The sequence below is a fragment of the Typopeltis vanoorti genome, chromosome 16, assembly GCF_054136105.1.
Source record: "Typopeltis vanoorti isolate ZY-2024b chromosome 16, IOZ_Tvanoo_1.0, whole genome shotgun sequence".
In the NCBI taxonomy this organism is placed as follows: Eukaryota; Metazoa; Arthropoda; class Arachnida; order Uropygi; family Thelyphonidae; genus Typopeltis; species Typopeltis vanoorti.
In genome coordinates this window covers 17,668,589-17,685,330 of record NC_143564.1, presented here as the reverse complement: position 1 = coordinate 17,685,330, position 16,742 = coordinate 17,668,589, and the positions used below count along the sequence as shown (strand labels likewise).

Here is a 16,742-nt window from a genome sequence, read left to right as displayed (position 1 = left end):
GCCTTGCGCCCTTCTCTTTTGTGTCAAGTGACTATTATTGCCAGCTGTGTCAACTGACTAACCTACTACTGTACCATGACTAACCTGACTAGCCTATGCGTCAACTAACTAACCTAACGTAACCAAACATGTGAGGGTGGACCATGCATATTGGCTTGCGTGTGTCAACTGACTATTCTTAATGATCACAAGTTACTTATAATTCCTTGGACTAATATGAAGAATTGGACAAATAGGATTGGACGAATAAGATTGGACGAAATGTCCTACTGGACGAGAAAAGTAATAGACAAAATCAAGGGATTGGACGAGATTTGTATTCGACTAAATAATTGGACGAAATGCTCTGAAACCTCTGTATGGGATCCTAACAACTTTTCCAAAATCTTTACCCACTGTAGAGATACCGATAGGTCAATAGTTGAATACAATCAGTCTTTTCTTTACCCTTGTGTGATGGGATTACTATGCATTCTTTCCACTCCTGGAGAATCTTCCCTGCTCTGAGACTCAAATTATATAGCGTGGTCAAAGGAATAGCCGCTTCAGCTGAGCACTATTTTAGCATCCTCGCTGATATCCCATCAGTTCCTATTGCAGAATCCTTATTCAGTTTGTGCAACAGCTTTAGTACCTCCTCCTCATACAAAAAATTAGCAGAAACAATACCAGCAGGCATCGGTGATAATCGAACGTAAGATCTCCTGTTTACCAGACAGCCGCTATAATCAACTAAACCACGGCGCCTTACAAAAGAAGGAAAAAATTTTAAAAATGAAAAAAATGCCGCAGTGGGATTCAAACTCTCTTCAACTCGTACATGTTGAACCCGATGTTTTCGAGTAATATGTTGCTTGTATTAGCTGTAGCCACCCATTTAAGAATCAGCTAATGAATGATCGAACGCATAATCCTTTTTCAGCGCTCTTTTCCTCCTCTTCCGTATTCTTTCTCTCTTTCTCTCTCTATTATGTAGTTTGTTACCGCACATCGTATGTAAAAAACCAAAAATAGAAATGTTCATATAATATTTAGACAAACGTGTTAATATCGTCATCCACTGGTTATTTCAGCTACAGCCACAAGTCACTCACGCACTCATTTCTGCCATTGGACTGCCATTTGTATGAAACTCTGTTGATTCATTTGAACCTTTTGGCTTCAGAATGTTGTTCCTTGATGATATCCGGATGTGCTACACAATCAGTAAATTCAATAAACGCAGAATGTGTTGTTGTAGGGCTATGAATAATCTCTTTAAGAAAGAAGGGAATGACAGTTAAAGGTGGGATAGGTATACAATAGGACTGTCCTCTTAAATAAAGGACCATACGTCTTATATTTAAGAGGACAGTCCTTTATTTCACTGCTCTGTCCTTTAGATTTATTTATTTTTTCTAAAATGGCCATGAAATTGAATATTGATATCAACATATTTAAAGGTGCAATTTATAAATTTTACCAAACCTGCATTGATTATTTTCATGGAAATGGAAGTATTTGAATAGGTCCTACTACGAGAAATCCCTCTGTGGGCGAAGATCGAGGAAAGCATTTTGCTCATTTCCAGTCACTGGAACATAAATATAAATGACTGCGAACTATTTGATGAAGTTTCGTGTATTAAAAGTTATATCGCCGGTGAAAAGATCGAAGAATGGCGATAAAATGATGAGTCCTGCCAACGCAGATGGGTTGAAATGTTTAAATATTTCACAGATAAACACGTAGTTTTTAAAAACATTTTAAAAATTATTGAATTTTGCTTATGTCTCCCTGGATCTAATGCCCCCACTGACCAGTATTTTCAAGTGAAAGAAACAATTAAAAATTGAAACATTGAAAACATGAATTTATACCAAATGAAACTTCTCACACCCATGACACAATTTTGTCATACAACTAACATAGCTCTCATTGTCTCAACATAATCTAGATTTCTCCTTTGACCACATACTGTGCATAACAGAAAATATTCTCTCAACAGGTGCTGTACTTCCTGGAAGACAAAGAATAAATTCTACACTATTACAAAAGCCCTGAAAGTCTAGGTATTTTTCGCTCATTTCAGAAAAACATCTGTAGCCATCTATCAGATACAGGAATGTTTTCTTTATCCCATATATACGACTGCTTTACAATTATAGATTTCATGAGGTCCACAGATTGAATACACGAGTTTCTTCCGTTTCTGTGCGTGTGATGAGTTCCTCGTTCAGGCTTTACTGTATTTCTTTACATTCAGGTGTCCTCCTTAGTAACACCCACTTGAACTTCTCATTTCCTAAACTGCACTTCCACTTGTTGACATATTCCAAGCTTGTTTCATAGAAATTCTGAAATGCCTCAAAAAAACTTAGCCTCATTCATTTCTCCTGAATCTAACATTTTCAGTTGTTTTTTTGACATCTTACAAACACTTCCCTTTTTCTGGACCCTGTTGACAAGATTTTCAATGTTCATGGCTACTTCTGAAGCTGAAATATTATCTTTTTCAATTAAGCTAATGCATGTCTGGAACGTAGACACTTGATCTCTTGCAAATGACAACCACAGTTTCAAACAGGGATCTTCAAACACTTTTCGCAACATAACAGGGCATTTTCTTGAGAAAGAAAATAAGAACGAAGCCCATCAAACATGCTTAAAATTCTGTCAATTGATGGACCCAAGAACAAGAATCTTGTATTTCCATGCTCTAACAATTTATGGTAATTGTTTCTTGCATAGTCACAAACATTTTTCAGTTCTTCAACTCTGACTGTGTACATATTGAAGTATTTGTTTACTTTTACTGTAAAACATTCAATATCAATTGGTATGGTGATAAAACGTTCGTAATTATTAAAAATGGGACAAAATTTACATTTTTATATAAACGACGGGACGGCCAGGAAATATGAAAAAAAAACGGTACTGTCCCGTTCAAAACGGTACGTATGGTCAGCCTAATTAAAAAACGTTGTGGAAAGTATCAAAATTAAATTTTTAAAGTAATATAAATTGTTTAAAACGCTATGTATATGCTTCCATTTTATAATAAATGTTATGAAGCTTTTTAGTTTTAGTGAAACAAATAAACACAACCTGTTTTTTTATTATGAAACAATTTCTGATATGTCCTTTATTTTCTCCAAAAAAATAGGGTCACTGTAACAATAGGGAGAGGGGGGGGGTGGATAGGAGGAGAGTAACAAAATAAAGTGAACTGAATAAGAATTAGTTCTTGTGCAAAATTGCTAAAGAATGTGAAATTTAAGAGCTGAGTTGCGTTGTTTGCATATACGCGTCTAAAGCTATGAGGCGAATATATCAAGTAACAAGACTCTGGCTGGTTTTCTTTTTTTTTTTGGGGGGGGGGGGTAAAAAGTTCCGGAAAGTAAACCTTCGATTAAAAAGCTATGGATTATTTTTTCTTACTAGAGACTCAAACTGGGAGTCTCCAATCAAAGGCCAAAATCGTGGCATCCTAGCGACAGAGTTACGATATGCTTTAAGGACTTGAGGAATAATGTTAGTGTACGAAATAGCTTACTGAAAAGGAACGCTATTGAAAACGTAACTCCAAAGAATCATACTAATTTAAATTTTTTGAACAATGATCTGGGTAAATGCATTGCTAATCCATGACTTTTTCTCTCACATCATTCATTACGTGTAATGGTGGAGAGTGAGGGTTTTCTCATATACATAAGCGACCAATAGCTTACTCCGTACAGCTCAAGTTCGCCTGACCTTGGAATGCTAGTCTCACATTTCGGGTAGTGCACCCAAAAATTCTTGACGCAGTTAGTAGAGGGTTCAGTTGATAGATATCCCTCTCTCATACACTTTTTTCATTCACTGTTTAACAAACTGTCAGTTTCCGAATTGTGTGTCTTCTTTAGATATTTCCATGGGCTTATTTCCATGTTAGTTGAACTGACATTATGCTCCCCCCCCCCCCAATATGCTCAACCTGCAGGAATAGGAGCAAGCAGTCTAACATCCTTTTACAGTCGAACTGCTAACTCACCGAATCAGGTACTCCAATTCATCTTTCATTCCATCTACAAAACAACCTTTCCCAGGGAGTATTTCTCTAGGACTACAATACCTCCAGCTTTTGAACAGGAATATCAACCATTTACTAACACATTGCTTTTTTACTCCAGTCCACATACGGCATTTATTTGCTATAAGCATTGCTTTCTCTCATGTGTGGGAGTGATATACACTGCTTGGAAAGAATTCAACGGACACCCCAATGGGCAGTGTGCATCGTGTAATGTAACGAGTCACGTAAACGGTATAAAATGGATGAATATGATGTTCCCAAGTTAATGCAACTGTGTCCGGGTGAAATGGCTGCAAGAAGGGAACTGACAGAGTTTGAAAGAGGGGGCGTTGTGATAGGATGCCATGTTGCAGGCCTTTCTGTTCGGCACATTGTTGACAAATTGGGCCATTCCAGTTCAACAGTCAATGATACCATACCGAGATGGAAGTGCAGGGAGTCAACTGCAAGTGCTACCCGCAGTGGACGACCCACCACACTTACCGAACGTCACAGCAGAGTGCTACGAAGGATGATATTTAAAAACCGCCTTTCGTCGGTCTACACTTTGAATGCAGAGTTTCGAACATCGACTAAAACACATCGACTAAAAACGCACTGGCTTTCACAGAAATCTGATCTCAATCCTACCGAACACCTGTGGAATGAACTGGAGCGTCGGGTGAGGTCAAGGGACGTCCTCCCAGTACATTCCAGGACCTCATTACATGCCTACAAGAAGAATGGTCCAAAATTCTCATTGATCGCTATCGTACGCTTGTGGAAAGTATGCTCCGTAGGATTGTGGCTGTTCTCTCAGTGAAAGGAGGTTCTATCTTTATAAGGTGGGAGCCATGGCTGTTTGTTCCTCACACCACAGTGTCCATTAAGTCTCCCCAGGGCTCGACAAGTATGTTCGCCCACTCGCCTGCGGTGAGTAGCTGCAGACTGAACAAAAGAGAATATTTTTAGTTAATAAAAAATAACCTTCTTAAACGAAATCTTTTAACCTTAAAAACACAGATTCAGCACCGCTGATCAATTTATCAAACTTCTACTGACTTATTAGGATATATCGTAAAAAAAATTGGGTTTTGAGTGGGTAAAGTTTTTTGCTTGGCAAGGGATTTGTTGAGCTCTGTATATCTCATTGCCCCTTTGACTGCTGGTCAGCCTGGTTTTCAATAGCCATTTCTTGGTATCTACTCTGTTCTTTTTGTCCATCTATTGTAAGCATTCTCATCACGTCCTGCTCAGTGCTATTTGTTGCCTTTTATTACTGATGCAATGTCCGTTACAATTTTTTCCTTCTTTACTCAAGTATTATTCTTTTTATTCTTTTATTATTCTTTATTATTATTCTTTAACTAGGTTATTCCAAAAATTTTCATGCTTCTTTGTATTGTTTACAGTTTTTTTTAGTCGATCTTCGGGTTTCATAGGTCATTGTTGGGAGTTCACCATATCATGGATCTTTCTTTTTAGGCAGTTTACTAAAAATTGCTGTTAAATCCCATAAAAAAAGTGGATATTAGATCCAGCATTATTTCAAAGCCGATGTAGAAACTATGAAAGTTTCGTAAGCTCTCTGGTCAACTTACCTAACGAAACTTTTATAGTTTCTACATTTGGCTTTGAAATAATGCTGGATCTAATATCCACTTTGTTTATGTAAATTTGCATTGCCGAACTGAAGCCTTTTGGATGTTTAGTTTAGTAATTGCTATTAAATCTTTCTCTATAATGATTAAAAACTTTCCATCCTGCTATTATTCTAGCTGAGATTTTTTATCAAATTTATGGTTGCTTGTAATGATTTGTGCTAGATACTTGTATGAACTCATTATCTCAAGCTGTCTTTGATTTATTTCTATTTTTTTTGTTTGTTTTTTTTATTTGTCAATAGCAAACACTGGAAAGTTATCACTTCCTTGAACATCATTATTTTAGGAATACAACTAACGAAGGCAATATATTAAATGACACAATCAAACTTCATAAAACACTACAAATTCCGAAGTTGTATAAAATTGAAGCATTATGAAGATAGTGCTGAGATACAGTATTTAATAATATTAAGAAAAAATCATAGACAGAAAATTGGCAATTTGATAGACAGTAGAAAGTTCACACTCCATCATTCCAGTGCATTCTGATCGAATAATTTGCAAAGATAATCACTGTGGATTATAAAAGCTTATATACTCTAGAAATATGAATTACTTCAGCCAGGGCCGTACTTATGCACAGACGCACGAGGCTCTAGTTGGGGTCCCGAAAATTATGGCCAATTTAAGGGCCCCAAACAATGAAAGAGGGGACCGGAGCACTCTAGTGCCTTGGGCTCCGCCCGTCTCGGAAAGTGTAAGTGCGGCCCTAAGTAAGGTTCACTTTCAATAAAAAGTATTAGTAGATAGTTCTTTCACTTGGTTACAAAGTACATTGCACTTGCCAAGACATATTCTTATTAATCGTTTATTCAAGGGTAAGCAAACAAAGTATCTTTACTATTTGTATATACCAGGGTGGTCTGAAAAGTTCTCGGTCTCGACCATAGATTTTAACCCTATCGGCAAGATTTTTTTTTTCTAAGTTGATACATCTGTCATAAGCAACCATATGAAATTGCAAGTCATTCTACAGTTTTCTACAGCTGTCTGAAGCAACTTTTGTCTGTATCCCATGAACTGAATAAAATTGAGTATCGTGCGGTTATAAAATTCTTTGTAAAAGAAGGTTTAAAGCCAAAAGAAATTCATTCGAATTTCATAAAAGTTTATGGGCACTCTTCTCCTTCATTTTCGACAATTAAAAAATGGGCTGCCGAGTTTAAACGTGGCCGTACAGTCTTGAAGATGATCCATGTGAAGGACGTCCAAAAAGTATAACAACACCAGAAATCACTGATCAAGTGCACGATATGGTATTGGATGAACCAGAGAATCAAAGTGCGTGAAATTGCTGAGACCATAGGCATTTCAAAAGAACGTGCAGGATATATTTTGCATGAAGAATTGCAAATGAAAAAGGTTTGCGCAAGATGGATTGTGAGCTTGCTCACAGCAGATCAAAAAAACGCACTCGCATGAAAATATGTGAACAGTGCTTGGAGCGTATTAACAAGAATAAATCAGATTTTGTGCGTCGATTTATTACTATGGATGAGACATGGATTCACTGTTACACACCAGAATCCAAACAGCAGTCAAAACAGTGGACAGAAGCCGGTTGTTCAGCGCCAAAGAAGACAAGGTCGGTTCCATCAGCAGGAAAGGTCATGGCATCGGTGTTTTGGGTTGCTAATGGCATTTTGTTTATTAATTATCTTGAAAACGGTAAAACAATAACTGGAGAATATGATTCGGATCTTTTAATCAGACTAGACGAAAAACATTCGTGAGAAAAGACGTGGTTTGCAGAAGAAGAAAATCGTCTTTCATCAGGACAATGCGCCTACCTACAAAGGTGTTTTGGCAATGGGAAAATTAAGGGATCTGCACTATGAATTGTTGGAACATCCATCCTATTCCCCCCATTTAGTGTTGCCAAATGAAAATTACTAAAAACAGCTAAATCTTAAAAAAAAGAGCTAAAAAGGAGTTAAAAATTAAAAATTTGAAGCTGAAATTTTAAACGTAGTAGCTGACACTTTTAAGCTACTTACTTTATTCAAGTTGAAGTGATACTTGCATATAAGTGGTAAAATACATCTTCCATCTGCGCTTAATTCACCCACTTTTCACTTAGATTTTCAGCTTTATTATATGTGGCCATCGTTACAATTTTCCTCAGTGTAGATGCTGGTAAACGATCGTCTGTACAGCACTTGTTGTTATGCCTGAAACCATACTTGACTAACAACATAGCTGTCAGAATTGGCAATTCCATCTTGTTTCTTAATTTAGTTTTAATTACATTCATGGAACTAAAAATTCGCTCAATTTCCGCATTAAAATTTAACAGTATTAATAAATTTATTGCACACTGAGAAATTTCTTTAAATGGATTCATTCCAGATGCATCTTTATATTCTCGTACTTCAGTTCAGAATAGCTCAGTGTTTTCAATATTTGTCCATTTATTTAAGTGGATAGTATTGTACTGGTATTCAGCAGCTGCAACATCTTTTTCTGTTTTTAGCATATTTCTAAGATGGGAGTAACAGGTTCTTTTATATGTTTTAGGGTATTGTCAACAGAAAAAGAAGACATCATTCTTAAAATATTCAAGTTTTCAGGCAACTTTGCTTAAGGTGTTTGAAGAGATCAAGAAGAAACTGTCTTGCTCTACTTCGAAGATTTTGCTCATTATTTTGTGTTATTTTCTTTTGTATCATCAACTCTGAACTTTTTCTTTCAAATCTGTAACCAAAATTTGGATTGGAATCCAAATAGTCATCAATCTGACTCTAAAGGGTCGACTGTGGATGATGGTAGCACTAACATATTAGAAATAGAGCGAATCAAACGAGAAAGATCTTCAAATAATCTCATCTTATCCGCACTGTTAGATTCGAAAATTTTGTTAACTTGCTGAACTCGGACTAGAACAGGATGCAAAAATAAAAAAGTACAACAGATTCCTTCCATCTTTGTACATCTCCCACAAAATATGAGCTTTGTAACATTTCTCAGTCACACTCACGACTTCGAAGTGAGTTTTAATTCCAACCACTGGCTGAGAATTCTGTCTACTGCAGGTTCAATGGAGAGCCACCTTGTTGCACAATTGCTTACAATTTTCGGAGGAGCATCATTTTCGTTGATAGTTTGATACAGCAGTTTTTCTATGCTGCTTGTCTTGAAGAAGAATGTGAAAACCTCTTATACATTTCGGCAACTAAAAATTCTTATTTTCGTGGGAGAGATTCTGCACAAGTGTGAGACATTGCCAGTTGTAATGAATGGCATACACATCTAATTAAAATTAAGGAGGGAATATATGCCTTCAGTTGTTCATAAACGCCATTATTGACACCAACCATAACACTGGTATTGTCTGTACCAATTGCAATTAGATTTTTAATGTCCAATTTCTTGGTCAAGAGCTCTTTTTTTCAGTGCAGCCACAATACCACTAGCGTCACACTTTTCTAGAACCACCATACTCAGAAATGTATGCATAATTTTGTTGAATTTCCTGCTATAATAAATGATTTATTATAGCAGGAAACTATAGCCATTCCTAAAATCTTATTCCTAAAATTATATTATAGCCATTCCTAAAATCTAATTCGATTCGTCTATTAGCAAGCTGAATTTTTCATCGCCAATGTCCGCAATTAGATCGTCTTCAAAATGCTCACTTAGAATATTCTTTACAATTGCAAAGCACTTAGTTCGGTGCATTTTTACCTTTGACATAATCTGACTGTCTGGAATGATATTTTTGCAAAGATCTACTGGATGATCGCAACTGTTGAATGATGGGTGACAACAAAAAAATAATGCTAACCTACCTTCAAAGTTCTCAGTCTCATCAGATTTTTCACAAGCAAATTTGTAATAGGAGCAGCCTTATATGGAACTGCAGCAAGATGTTTCTTAGTTTCGCTATGCTTTACAAGCTGGCCATATTTAGCAGCTATATCACATCTGCAAAACTTACAGTGGTCTTTTGTAGCGTCACCAGGAACTTCACACAACCATTTACTAAGCATTCCCATTTGCAACCACTCCCTTCTAAATTTTTGCTTGTAAGCTTTATTTTTCTGTTTGCTCATTTTTGAAGAAGGGTATACAACTCTTTACTGCAACCAATTACGACCAGTCTTTGAAAACTTCCCACTCGCTATCGCAACTACCAACCAGAACATTGCGCAAAGATTAACTTGTAGCGGTGCTCTCAACTTTAAGGCGAAAAAATGGCAGACTGTTGAGCTACGTGCTGACTGACGTCATCATGCGTTTGAAACGTGTACGATGCTCGCAGCAAACATACAATACAATCTCTTATCAAATGCGAACATCTGGAAAACCTTTAAAACAATTTCTTTAACAGTAACTTATAAAAACGACTAAAAGGAGCTGAAACTAGTTTTGAACGAGCTAGATTTGGAGCTAGGTGCTAGATTAAAATGTTTGGAGCTAGGGAAGAAAAAAAAGAGCTAAATCTAGCTCCAAAGGAGCTAAATTGGCAACACTGTCCAGACTTGAATCCCTCTAACTTCTAACTCTTACCAAAACTTAAACTCTTCCTCGCTTGTCAGCTTTTTTCTTCGAATCAAGAGGTGATTGCAGCTGTAGAGGGATATTTTGCAGATCTTACTGAGAACCACTACAGGGACGAGATAATGGCGCTGGAGCATCGCTGGAATAAATGTATTAGTCTTAAGGGAGATTATATTTAAAAATAAAAAATAAGTTTGAAATTATAAATTCGTTTTTTCATTGTTATGTCAAGAACTTTTCAGACTACCCTCGTAGAAGCTGTTCACATCGCATAACATCATATCAATTGCCTCCCTATCCCATAATGCAGAGCACATATAATTTCTGACGTGCATATTGTTTTGCATTATGGGAAGGGTTACTACCAGATCGAAACCGATCTGGTAGTAACTGCACTCATCAGTAGAGCCGATTTGCAATATACACATACGAAAGGAAGCTTGCTTTGCGTTATGAGATACTTAGGCATTGATGCGAAGTCAACCTCTATACACGAGTAGCCTACTCGCGAAGTTAATTCACGCGCAAATTTTGTTTGCTTGCACTTAGATTAAAGATTAAACAAGAATACAGCAAATACTTTTTAAAAGTATTTGTAACACAGGATTGCCTGAGTTGCGACATTGGTAACTTTGTGATGGTAGTTTTGTGTGGAAATTTTGGTTTGAAAGGGCAATTGCTAGTGAAAGTATTGAGACCGGGTGGTGGTATTTTCAAAGTTTATGATAAACAAAAATTCTTAAATAATTAGAATTTGAGTTAGCACATTTCCTGGTAATCACATTCTCCGCTCTTAATTACAGAAAACTGGATGGATGTTCTGGAAATGGGATATTAGAAATCAATTTAGAAAAAGTTACTTTTTCAAAGAATATATAATAGAACTGCAACAACATGCCAAGATTTCATGGTCATTCCATTTACTGATTAAAGTAAGAGACTAGCAAACGAATATCACGATCCATTTTAACAGCCTTTGAAGGCGATGAGAGATCTTGCAGCAAGACTTAAATAGATTAATAGTATGGACAAAGGCAAATATATGGGTGCCAGTTTAATGTGACCAAGTGTAAGGTGATGCAATTTGGGAGGAGATCACGGGCTGTGTGTGCTATATTGATGGAGCTGAACTGCAGGAAACTGAACTGTGATTGTTTACGGATACACTAAGAAGCAGGGATAGACAGGTTATTGTTCCCCTATATAAGGCTTTAATAAGGCCACACCAGGACTACTGCGTGCAAATCTGGACGCACTTGGAACCGAAGAGTAAATGTTACAAGGTTCGACTGCGCTACGGAGGCACTGATATTTCTGAAAAGAAACATTTCTTGACTCTACTGGCGCAACGTTTGCGATATTATTCATTTCTCAATAAGCCGAGGTGAACCACCTGAAAAAATTAAATATAAAGCCTCGTTAGGGATCCTTTTTATTTGTGACTTACCAGATAGTGTTTTGAAACCATTTCAGGGGTGGGGGGAGAATAAAGAACTCTTTCATAAAAACTCGGCAGACTTAGTTAGGGAACTAAAAAAACATACGCAGTTTCAGGGACCACCATTGGATTGTCTGATCTCTTTTGTTCAGACACATGAGCATTATATCATCATTGGATCTGGAAACCAAATGAACTTGGACATCTAGAGAAAGCTTACGAACATTGAAAGATACTTACATGATAGGTTTCGCCATAATTAACCTCAAACATTAGACATTTTGACTAATTTTGTCAGAATGTTTTAGAACTAATAAAATGCGGTTGAATTCATTGTACAAGAGCCCCAGTATTTGAACGCCGAATTTCTTCACTTAAAAGATGCTTTCCTTTCCAATGGTTACAGTGAAGTATAGATAGAAAAAGAAAGATCTTCTGTTAGTTTTCCATCTTACATGTAAGAAAGGTCTTCCAATACATCTGAAGGATTACATCAAAGTGACATATAAAGCTATAAAGTCCATAACATCGTGGCTACATTCACTGAAGATTCATCACCCTTGGTACAAATGCTTTGCAATAATAAAATTACATGTGGTTGCAAAATCCTATATTTTAGCCAGCTGGGTTACCAGAAATACTTGGAAAAAAAGCGCTGTAGTGACATGACAAATGGTAAACAGAAAATATGTAATCTCTGGACACATACTTTTGATAAGTCTCATTCAGTCATCTAGGACAAAACTATCTTGTCTCTTGTAATGACCCCAAATATGAAGGTTTTATTTGCAACCCTTTTAATAAAAAGAATCCACAGATCACTCATTCGTAACTATGGCTTAATACGCTCGTTCTGGGTCCTCGTACTTGCGTATTAAGATAACGCTAAACAATACACGGCAAGCAGGAATATTTCAAAATACCATGCAATGCGCTAATGCTGGAGACAGTGGCTTGTCTGTTGTATGTATTTGATACCGAGATGCGTGGGTATTTGAGCTCCCCAACCTATAATGTAACAACAGTCCCATTTGAGAATTAAGCATTTACCAGATCGTCATAATTTCCTTACCTATGGCATGGTTCAATTTTCCTATTCCAGCTCTTATATCTGAAGATATCTGTGCTATGCTAAACATTGGACCCCTCTTTCTCTGTTTAGCGGATGAGAAAGAGAGGTCCAATGTCTAGAGAGTAAAACTCTCTATCTAGAGAGTAAAACTTACTGTCCAGAGAGTAAAACTTTAACTCTCATTTCATGAGAGCTAAAGTTTTACTGTAGAGATTACAGAGTCATGTTCGGAATAAAGAATTATTTGCGTAATGTTCTACAATTTGTTTAACATAACGCAAAACATGAAGGTTTAAAGACCAAAAGATGCCAAACGAGAATCACAATTAGATAAATTAGGGATTAAATAGAAAGATATTAAGAGAGTACGTATGTTTATAGGGGATAGGAAGAATTGTAAAAAATTAGAAAAATGAAGATTGGAAAGATTAGAAAAAAGTAGAAAGATTAATTAAAATACAGAATTTTGAGACTGAATTTTGATACCATAATATTGGGATTAACGTTGTTAACGCCATAGTTTTCACAGCTTTAAACCATAGAAGAAAGTATGGATATTTTATGAAGTGTACTTATATTACATTTAATTTTTCTTATCGCTTAGAATAGGAGGTTTTCATCCAACTATAAAACAAGGATTCGTGTTAACTGATCTAATACCAGACTCTTCCAAAGTTTATCACAATATTCTGAACTGCTAGTTTCGTTAATCCTCATCGGATTGATACTAATTAACTTACAGACTAGTTGTTGGTTTATGAAGCCCATTAGTAATAATCATACTAATTAATTGACTAAAGTTTCTGTACTAGTTCGTCAATGTCTTAAACTGACCCTGAAAAAATATTTTCAAAGGTGTTTCTCTCTCCCTGCTTCTCAGACTTCAACATGCTTGTTAAGAAAGGATTTTTGCTGTTAACTTTCTAACATACGAACAGTCTTCGTTGCTTTATTGGAAAAAAGGGGAAACACAGTAAATTTTAATTTAAAAATATAAATAAATCCTATAATGCCTTTTATTCCCCCAATAAAGGAAAAGAAATTCAGAAAATTCACAATAACGCATACAGTTTTTTCTCATGATAATTAATTTCATTTGGCAAATTATCGGAGTAATATTTAAAAAAAAAAACGATGGATACTTTTTTAGGAAATCCAAATGTACTTCAAAATTTTATTCCTAAAATTAGCTTTATACTTATTAATACTCACCGGTTTGATGATCGTACTCTCCAATATAGCGTTTGGTCAAAAATCGAACTGTCAGTGCTGCAAACAAAAGAAAATCTACTAAGTAAGAAACATAAGGACAGCAGACAGTTAAATATAAAAATTCAGACTACATATTCACACTTTAACTATTTATTATTCATCATTCACACTTAATAAGGATTCTATTTTTTTATTCCTTGAATTAGAATTTTCATAATTCCTTCAAACAAAAAAAAAACATGTCACTGGACGCGGTCGCCTTGATATGAAGTAAAAGCTACTGTTTTAAGTAAACATGATTTTTTTTTTTTTTTGATAAGCCCATAATGCATTAGTACCTTGGGTGGACGTGGACTAAGGGTTAGGTAATTTGGAAACCTTGCTCTATAGACCAAAATGACTTTTTTTTTCAGCCACTCAAGTCTCCAATAAACAGTGGTGGTCTCACACTGGCGAATAAAATTGTCTATCAGTTTGGTATTGGCACATATGAAATATTTGTTTTGGAACGCTTAACGAACGCGTTACAGTTCAGATGCAGATATCCTCTTCCTGTTTGACCGAATAATTCATTTTCTAGACACTTCAGGACTAATTGAAAACCTCGCCACTAACTTTTTACAGGTATAATAAATAATTTTGATAAGACACATTATAAATATTTTACAACGAAGTACAAAATATCATCAATGGTAGATCATATTAAACACGAAGATATTAGGAAGGAATTTGAAATGATTAGCATCCAGGAATCTGTGAGTACAGCTAATTTTAAGTGATATAATTGCTGAAACAGAATGGGAGAGGAAACGTTAGCAAGAGAAGGGTTTTTGCTAGGATGGTAGGAAAAAACTCAGCGGAAAAACCAAGATCTAGATGCAGTCAGATGTGTATTAGAAAAACGGAAATATAGGATCTGAGAGCATCATCAGATTCTCGAAAAAATAACAGAGTAATTTGGAGGAAAATTATCGATAGGAAGTTGTTATGTAATACTGTTATTATACCTACACCCCTTGAGGATGCGTATTAGGAATTTGATGATGATTGTAAAATCGACGTCTCTTTGTCCAAAATGTGCTTCGTTTTATATACATCAAAGTCATGGTGCTATCACTAGGTAATATCATCATTATAATTTTATTTACTTATTAGGAATTACCACCAATGCCTGTTTTTTCGTTATCCAATATATTATCTCACTACATCCATTTATGAAAATAAATTTCGATAAATTCCTACGAAAAAAAAGATAATGTTTTCTCCTTGCGCCAATTGATGCAATTACACTTTATCAATCAGTACATCACAATATCATTCTTGAGGAAATTGGGTGTATTTTCAATACTTACCGCTTTTGCCCACTCCCGGTGCTCCTAAAACAGCAATTTTCACTTCCGACAACGATGATTTCTTGCGTCTGATGCTGCGAATAGCGTTACTGGTCATGACGACAGTCCTCAGCCAGAACACTGAATAACATGCGAGCGCAGAAAGAGCACACAGAAAAGCTTCACTACATGCTTGTGATTGTGCCAGAGGCTGCTTACATCATCATATTAACGGAAATGAATTTTAACTTGAGAATGCGATATATGCTAATTTTCCACTCAGCGTGATAGGTTCGTCATTTGCACCGCGAATACACTTGTGCTGCTGTTGTTCCGCTAAGGGAGTACGTCATCTGCTGCATCTCGAGCTTCGTCGTTTCGCCGGAATGGTCGCCTCCGAAGTTGCTACGGAAACCAACAGGTACAGTGTCAATATCATCGCTAGAAAGCATGCAGTCTCTATAAAAAGGACCTCACTCCTTCTCTCTCACTGTGAGTCAGCTTACGGTTTTAATTCTTTCGGAGGGTTCAACCAGAAACGCTTCATTTAACAAAGAATATCACCAAGAAAAATAAAGACTGTCGGAATACAAGATGATGCATTTTGCACCTCCTGCATTTTGTTTTTCAATGGAGTAATTTACTATGTGGTGCTGTATCTCGAGTCTGTTATTTTTTGGGGCAGTAAAACAGGAAAGCTTATTCGTGAGTGGCTGTTGGGAAGAAAGGAAGGAATATTATGATGTTTCCTATGCACATCTTAGTATGTTAGGGTAATCCTTTGTTAATGACAATTAAAATTATGGGATGTGGTTCTGATGATTTGTGCTGCATTATTTATTTGCTGGGTGCTTTCTAAGATTTGATTTTCTGATAATCTTTTGATGATCTTCAAAAAGAATGGTTTTTCATCATTCTTTTGGAAGATCAAATCATGAGAAATGATTTGATCTTCGAAAACAAATCAAATCAAATAAGATTTGATTTGATTTTCTTCTTATAAATTTATTGGCTTAAAATAGGAATATTTTTATTTGTTGTGGTCATTGGATATTACCGTATATTAGATTATTTATTTACTGCTAGATAGAATAAAAGTCCTACAGTTTCCTTGCTTTATTAATTCGGGCCTATTCTATGTCATTTTAAGGTGAAGTTCGCAAAATGTTCGATTCATTTTGTCTTCCGCATACTTATGGAAATACAATACTTTCATTCTGGATATTTGACTGTAACGAAATTTATCATTTGGAATTCTTATAAAACCTATCGAGGCATTTTGAAATTTATTTAAATTGGACCATTGACAGGAAGAAATGGCAAAAACATTTTGGTATCTATGATCTTTGCTAAAAATCAAAACATCTGAATGGGAATAATTAAGTAAAACGTTTCTAAATGATACAAACTAACTGCTATTCTGTCCTGATTGAATAAAATTTTATGAATTTTAGTATTTAATTCTTATGAGGAAGACAATGAA

The 16,742-nt window shown here is 35.8% G+C and overlaps 1 protein-coding gene across 1 annotated transcript in view; it reads right to left on the bottom strand.

Moving 5' to 3' along the window:
• LOC150097872 (ras-related and estrogen-regulated growth inhibitor) overlaps positions 1-16,074 on the bottom strand; it is a 52,382-nt gene extending 36,308 nt beyond the window's left edge. The window contains exons 1-2 of the mRNA XM_090406404.1: positions 15,281-16,074; positions 13,929-13,985 (exon numbers count right to left, since the gene is read on the bottom strand). Coding sequence (XP_090262530.1) covers positions 13,929-13,985; positions 15,281-15,377 — 154 coding nt within the window. The 5' untranslated portion in view covers positions 15,378-16,074. The remainder of the gene's footprint in view (positions 1-13,928; positions 13,986-15,280) is intronic.
• Positions 16,075-16,742: the final 668 nt, after the last annotated feature.